Consider the following 7,857-nt stretch of genomic DNA (forward strand, 5'->3'; position numbering starts at 1 on the left):
TTGATGGTTTTGTACAGATAACTCGAAAACGGAAGAAGCTACCAATGTCAAATTACACCACGTGATTCAGGAGGGTGATGGCTAGTGCTGATTAGATTTTGGTCAATATCGGTCAAAGGTCAAGGTTACAGTGAGGTCAAACATTCAATTTTTGATGGTTTGGTACAGAATCATCGTAGAAACTTCTGGTTTGCGTCGCTACCTTCTCTTGAGTCAGCTTTTATTAGACAAAGTCAGAGGTCAAGTTGACGATTTCGTAAGTACCAGTTTATGACTGCTTGTTTTATTGTTTTTCTGTGCTCAGACAAATCCATCCTCACCCCTCTTTACCTCCCTCAAGTGCATTCAAGGCGTCACACCCACGGCTCAAGCCCTTTTACTTTGCCACTGATGGGACAGATGAAATGAACAGGTCGGTAATTGAAGGGCTGAGCTTTGCCGAATGTTGCATGACTTTTTTCCTCGTACTGCTTTTCATTTGATGTTGGACTGTGTTGCGTGGCATGCTAGGTGGGTGAGTAAGTTGGCGTCTGCTGCGGCGGGATGTGTCGCCGGGGAGTCCTTGTTGAGGGAAGATGCCAGGATGAGTCCGACCAGCAGGCCCAGTCAATGCTGTAATCGCTGCACCAGTTGCACCACCCAGCGCTTCACTGACACTGTCCCCATCATCGCAACAGATAACTGTTAGCGGAATATCGCTGGAAGATTTGATACCCGAATTGCAACGATAATCACACACTCTTTAAGAGAAGTTGTCACTGCAAGTCACATGCCAGAGATTAGGCAGTGTACTGAGGGATGCCACTTGGCTTTCTCAAGGCCACATCTGTGAAGCACTGGGAACGGCTTTGTTTGTGAGGCCTGATATCTGACCTGCAAACCAAAACCAATTCTGAAGGATTTTTCTTTCATTAAAGTCGTTATGTGTTTGTGGATATGACACAACTCTATAACTCTGATCTAGGCCAGAACTTTCAATAAACCAGTTCAGAAATCCCTGATCATTAATCACATCATATGTAACTCCTTTGTTGTAGTGGACTATTGGAGTGAGAGCGATGGTGAAGAGGGTGAGGTACGAGATAGTCCACCTCCACCTTATGACACATTCCCACATCCCCCTTCGGTAAGAGAATTCGGAAGTATCGAGTTCTATCTCTATTTACACTTGCTCTTTCTTGTTTGTTTTTTTTTTTTTTTTTTTTAACCCACCTATTCTTTCCTCTTTGACTTTTCCTACCTATGAATAAAAAGTTATCATCTTCTATTTTCATTCCTCATTTCCATCATCTTTCATTCCTTATTGTTGTTCTTTTGCATGCTCACCGTCTTTCTTCTCCTAATCAGCAGAACTCTTCATCTGGATCTTACTCTGAGCAGAAACACGCGCGGCACTCTTCTGTGGACACGGTTGGTTCTCGATCTTCCCGTGAAGGCTCAGGACCTTGGCCACGCTTTACTGATCGGCAATCCTGGCAAGACGTGCTCGGGCCTGGTGTCCAGCCACAGCAGTCTGCATCTCCTTCACATGTCAAAGCTCCGGCGGCACTCACATCATCTTCCTCACCACTGAGCCAGGCTTCTGCAAGTTACGTGGCGAGGCCTCGTGGCACCCGGCACTTGGACGATTATGACACTGTGGCCGAGGAAAGGCCCGCGCCAGGGGGCTCTCCGAACCATCGAACGTATGCCACCTATGGAGCAATTGGTGCAGAGCTGAAAGCGGTGCCTTCAGGCCACTTTCTCATTCGCGTGCCACAGGGAGATCGAAGGAATGCTGAGGGCCGAGGTGAGTGACTGGGGTGGTGAAGAATCACAAGGGATTAGTATTTCGAAGAACATAGATTGTTAAATAGAGCCCAGAGAAATTCCATCCACTGCAAATTTGCCTGGCCTTGCAACTTGCTTGTAGATCATATCATATTGATGATGGATCCCTACTCGTATCATTGATCCCATACCATACTCGTATTAACATGGATCCACTGGGATTAGAATTCTTTCATCCAATGCAAGTGTTGGTAGGTTGTGCTCCCATTCCTAGTTTAGAGCAGTGATTCAGTCAAAAGACAATTTTCAAGTTAGTACCAGGAATGTATACATTCTTACACTGGGAATGGTCTGCCAGGCTTATCAGGCCCAGGCGGCGCCGATGGTCTCTGTCGCCCCCTACAGAGCGCCCATATTTCTCCCCAGTCTGGTCCCACACCAAGAGAGACTATGCAACCTCCTGGTACCAGGATCCCTTCAAGCTCGGAGTTGGACCCAACGCTGGATCCAGAGGTGTGACGAGCAATATAACTTGTTTTGGTGCTTAGCCGCCTTAAATGCGAGTGACAAGAAATTTGAACTGAATTTTTCAAAGATGTCAACTAAAACTAAACTACAGTTTGGTTTTCGTTGACCTTTCAAGAAATTGGTGGTGCAATGGTGAGAGCGTCCGTTCTGAGTCTTAGAGGTCGGCGGTTCGAACCCGACCTTATGTTTCCCATTCTGTCTCTTGCAGGCAGAGGTGGTTCTGGATGTATGGCATGTATGTGGCACCATCTTCCTGCAACACGGGACACACAGATGGTGCCACATGTCGTACGTCCATTACCACTTCTGCCTGGATCCCAAAGGACATGCTACCGAATACTAATGTATGTAGCCCATTTGATTGTGTTCATTGTGACAGATTGTTAGAATATCAATTATTTACAGCCAGGGTGTTCATTTTTTTGTGACAGGGCATTTTTATCCCCCGCCGCGTAGCGGAAGGGGGATATTGTTGTCACCCAGGTCGTCCGGCTGTCTGTCCGGCTGTGCGTCCGTCCGGGTGTCAACATTTATAGCTGTGAGTGCGATAACTCATAAACTGTTCACCATATCGATTTGAAATTTGGGTCACACATGTACCACCTGAAAAGGAAGAACCCTATTGATTTTGGGTGTGGCCCGATCCAAGATGGCCGACTGGGTGGCCATCTTGAAAAAAAAATTTTGTAATAAATGGAAAACCGCTTATCTGATTTCAATTATTTTTGGTTACTATGTTCCTCACTCCTGGGGAACTTTTTCGAGATGTTGACCAAATGGTGTCGTTTCCAATTCACCTCCCTCATTATCTGGAATATGTATGACCTTTTTCATTCAATGGTGGGGGATTCCCCATCTCTGATGGTATATTTAAGCTGTTGTAGAAGGCAAATGTATGAACGGTGCCATGTGGAGGACTAATGTATTCCGAAATCCTCGTGGTGTGCTGTGTACACATCGCGATCCTTCTACTCCAATGCTCAGTATCAATCTTGAATTTTCTATTCCCAACTCCAACCCTAATATTCATCCGTACTTTGTATTTGCATTCTCCTCTTTTGTTCTTGCACATCTAGGAATACACTGAGAACCTGTCCCAGGAAAGCTCAGCTGCTACCTGCTCCCCAAGCCAGCCTCCCAATCACCCTTGCTCAAATTCGGGGCCTGTCCCCCAAACCACAAGGATGCTGCCAACATTTATAGAAACACACGTGTAAAACAAGAGGTGGGGAAAGCGTTGGGGGGCTTGGGAGGGACAGTGGTGGATCTCGACAAACAGTCGAGCTTCCCATCATAACCATTTCCACCAATTATTATTTGTTCATTGTCATTGTCACAGTTATAAATATTATTATTATTGTTATTATTGGTGCTGATATTCATGTTCAGCATTGCCAAAAGTTTTATGCGCTTTATTTTGTACTGCTGGAATTTTGTTTTACACACGATGTGAGTTTTTGCTCATGTTTCGATGAGGAATTTAAACAAAAAACCCTGTTCTGAAACTTGCAAGTTTGTGTGATGCGTTTGGACATTTGTCTGCTCTACACACTTGTGAAGTTTCTTTGGAAGGGAGGGCAAAGTGTGTGTTTTCATGGACATTTGGGGGTGGAGTGGTGGAGGGGGGGAGGGGGTGTGAGTGGGTCAGCGTGCACAGTTTTATTCTTGTTTTTATGAGGCTGGGTTTGTTCGCACGCTTGATCAACTTCGTTGTTGTAAATCTTCACCAATCTAGTCCAAACAAACCGAGAAGTCTTTGTTAACCTTGCAGGGGAGCCAGATTTGTTTTGAGACTTTTTTTGTTGTTCTTGTCGGTGTTGTTTGCGGTGTGTTCAAAAACGCCACGGAGCACCCAAAAGCATGGCGGGTCACTCCAAACACCTTGCCTGTCTCTGCCTCTTTCCGCCTTAACCTCATTGCCTCATCTTTGCGAAGGTACCGGATTCAAATCTACTGTACGTTGTCTGACCGGACACTGCCTCCAATATAGTCCAATGTTTTTGGACCTGTTTTATTTTAATTTTCTTTTGTTTTTTTTAACTTTACATGCTGAACATCGGTTTTTATTGAAGTTTGTTTTGCTTTGTTGACACTTCACCAAAGCAAAGGCAAGGCCTGGGCTTTGTTGGCCAGAGGAATCGTCGAAGTTTTGGTTTCCTGCTGCAGATGGTGCTGAGACCTTGAACACAACGGTCATTCTGGGTGCCTGTGTAACAACTGCCGTGAAGTTATTTTCTTTTTATTTCATTTTTGTATTTCTCTGCACTGGGATGGGCTGGGAACGGTGGAGATGGTTGGTCTGACATGGAAAAGCCGAATAACTGTATTTCTGTTCCTGGGCATGAGTTGGCGGTGGTTATCTGACTGCTCAGTGTACCATGGACAAAATTGTACGACATCGGCAGTCACGTGGAATGTCGTCTTGGGACTGACAGCCAAGGCATTCGTGTTGTTAAGCCATTTCACGTCATTGACAAGCTCATGAAAACGCCGTTGGAGACATACATTTCTGTATCGTCCTCCATGTTCCAAGCTTTGGACTTTCTGTGCAGTAAATCCTTGGGATCGCCTCGAGCCAACACGGCCCCAATGGGGCTAAGCTATAGGACACTGCTTGGGTGTCATGCCCTGAGGGGCTGTGAGAATGTGACTGGTGTGACGGGCAGTGAGAGGGTTCTTTAAGGGCCACGGAACACCGGCCTATTGAAACCTGTGCCTCATCTGCCATTGCCTAACAATTTTATGTACATAAATAGATCAAAATAAAACTAGCATTGCTTTCAACTGTTCATTGTTTTGTGATCTATTTCAATTGGCTTTTGACACTTGTGGTTGGAATTGTAGATAAGGGTGATTTGGTTGGGGGGGGGATTGGGGGCATGCTAGTGGTAACAACTGGGTATTTTCAGTGGAATCCCCAAAGAAATCCTATTTGTGGAATGAATCAGAGCATCAATAATTATTAATTTGAATGGATCTCAGTTGGTGTCCTTTTGTCATTCACTGTTTACGTCAAGGTTTTTATTTTTTAAGTCCATGAAAACAACGATGAGATGAGCGACAAAGATTTACATCATCACTTTTTGTGAGGGGTCAAAAAGGTCGAATTTAAATTGGTAACCTGTCTCGTGCTTTTCCCTCCAGGCCTTGAAGTCTGCTGCCCACTGCAACCTTGTGATTTCTCCTCTTTTCACCTTTAAGCTTTGCTGCACCCACTGAGACCCCATCCACAACACCCCTTCCTCTAACCCCCCTCTTTCTACCCCCCTCCAACCCTCTCCCCCAACCCCCGATCACCTGCAGCTCCTCCCTGCGGTGTTGTATCCGTACATTCCCCTTTTTCTGCTTCCCCTTCAGCCCATTTCTAGCCATTGATCCATTGACTCCTGTCCTGCGATTCCGAGCCTCCTCGACACCTGCGTTAAAAATGTATGTTTTTAACAGTAATGTGTTTGGGTGCACTCAGGTGTCCAGCTGCCTTGTGTTCCAATCCTGTCGCTGATTTTGTAAGGATGAGACGACCATGTTCTCCCTCTCTTTAGCTTCAAGTGCAGATTGATTTGAACTCTCAGGTTGGAAAGGAAGACCGAGCTTTATCTGCTCAGGTAAGGCCGTCGCCCCTGATTTGTTCTCATCATTCGATCATTCACGGATGTAATTTGTCCGCACAGCCACATTGCTACATTTTGTAAAGCCTTGTATGATTGGAAAATGGCATTTTGCTCCGTCGTATCTACATCACCGGCGGTTTGGCACTGCAATGTTCTGGAAACTCCACCTGGAGGACCTGCAGGTTGTGAGATAAACGTGAAGTTTTATGGAAGTGATGTTTCACCTCCTGTGAGCACCAGAGCTGATTGATCCTGCGTCTGGGGTCTTTGCCTCTGGAGCATTCTTTGAGGTAGCTCGCCAGGTCTGCCGTCCAAAGATAAAACTTTTATTATTTCTATTGTCTTAGTACCGACCAGAGGCACAATGTGTGTCATTCACCGCCGAGCGGTTGAATGGAAATTTATTTATTTTTCTTCCACTGCCGAGGCTTCCTTGAACACCCACCACCACGTGCTGAGCCAGCCAGAAAGGTGAACGATCTTGTTTGTGTCTCTCACATCGGAACAATTTTATGTGTGTAATTTTGTTTGATTCACATCTCCAAGACTATATTTAAACCGTGATACCTTCCTGCTGTTCAAGTTGGATTAGTGAAACTTTCTTTCTGAACTCTTAAGAGCACGTCTTATTGATAAATATTTCGGGCTTAATCAGCAGTTTAAATGTACATAATAAACAAACACTGGAATCGGACTTACGGCCTAACCCCACCTCCCCACCCCCTTCCACAAAAAACCTTATTGGTATAAAAGCAAACTGAAAATCTGATCTTTTTTCTTTCACCATGTCATTTTACTTTAAATAATATAAAAGTACCATGAGGTGGTATCTGGGGCTCTCTTTTGATCGAGTAAACACCGAGGGTGGAATTTTTGACAACCCCATCAGCCCTCTCTTCCACAATATGCCAGTCCAACATCTCCCACATCCTTTGTAATTTTCAAGTCAAAAACCTTCAAAAGGATAATATGTACCAATAAGTCCTGATAGGTGGGTTGCTGACACTTCCTTGTCAGCCAATTTGGAGATATTTCAAAGCTGGTCCATCGTTTGGAATGTGTCATTCAATCCTTCCAAATCCCACACCCCTCTCACTCTATGTGTCCGTTAAAGCCTTGTGACTAACCCTACAATTTACTTCTGCAATCAACTTCTTGTACAGGTGCAATGTTTAGAGCTCCGTTGTCTATCAATCTGCCAGGGCCTTTCCTAGGCCGATCACACATCCAAGCTGGCCTCAAGCGTGCATGGGGGCACCTTGAAATCCTCCGCAGAGTTTAGTCTATTCCTCGGTCACTGTCAGTTCCATACGGTGTTGAAAACCTTCATCCACAGTGACATTGAGTATGCATGTCGTGTCGACTGCTGTTGCCCGATCACACCTTGCTCCCCAGGAAGCGGTGGAATCCAAAACCCGAAGCTAGTTGGTATGATTCAACAGGATGCTGAAGCGACGCCTTGCTTCCTTCTCATCACAGATAGGTTAATGGACGAGTAGTGTTCCACCACCACATTTCTAGTGTTATCCCACCTGCCCTCTCAGGTACATCCGACACAAGCCAGACCAGGCCACACTCGCTCTGGCCACCAAAACTTTGTTCCCCTCCCCAAATCCAGGCTAATGCCTTACCTCCACTCATTTGTTGGGCCCTCCTTCAGTCGACTATGGAATTGCTCACCTGAGTCTCTCTAATCGTGTTCTTCTCCACTTCAAAATGGTGAGCCATCCCTATCTCATGTCATTCCTGATTCATATTCTGAAATTTTGTCCACTTTCACTCTTCCTCATTTCCCCCTCTGTGAACTTTTCCCTTCTGCTTACACATTTCTTGTCTTCTTGGCCCACTCGATTTTATGTCCTGGCTCAAACTGACCATCGTCATGCTCGCTCCTTCCACATTTCAACTTAACCTTGAAAGCCACCTTCCTCTGCTCCATCCCTATGTC

The 7,857-nt window shown here is 45.5% G+C and overlaps 1 protein-coding gene across 9 annotated transcripts in view; it reads left to right on the forward strand.

Annotated features, from left to right (window-relative positions):
* LOC147010549 (connector enhancer of kinase suppressor of ras 2-like) overlaps positions 1-5,082 on the forward strand; it is a 237,716-nt gene extending 232,634 nt beyond the window's left edge. For 8 of the 9 annotated variants that reach the window (XM_085858723.1, XM_085858727.1, XM_085858726.1 and 5 more), the window contains 6 exons: positions 341-412; positions 511-614; positions 1,038-1,126; positions 1,348-1,789; positions 2,129-2,283; positions 3,375-5,082. In XM_085858723.1, coding sequence (XP_085714849.1) covers positions 341-412; positions 511-614; positions 1,038-1,126; positions 1,348-1,789; positions 2,129-2,283; positions 3,375-3,515 — 1,003 coding nt within the window. In that variant the 3' untranslated portion in view covers positions 3,516-5,082. The remainder of the gene's footprint in view (positions 1-340; positions 413-510; positions 615-1,037; positions 1,127-1,347; positions 1,790-2,128; positions 2,284-3,374) is intronic. The other variant, XM_085858720.1, reaches the window with a different exon arrangement.
* The last annotated feature ends 2,775 nt before the right edge of the window (positions 5,083-7,857 follow it).

The sequence above is a fragment of the Eptatretus burgeri genome, chromosome 16 (genome assembly GCF_056783735.1).
Source record: "Eptatretus burgeri isolate ZD-2024b chromosome 16, Ebu_testis_v1, whole genome shotgun sequence".
NCBI classification, from domain to species: domain Eukaryota; kingdom Metazoa; phylum Chordata; class Myxini; order Myxiniformes; family Myxinidae; genus Eptatretus; species Eptatretus burgeri.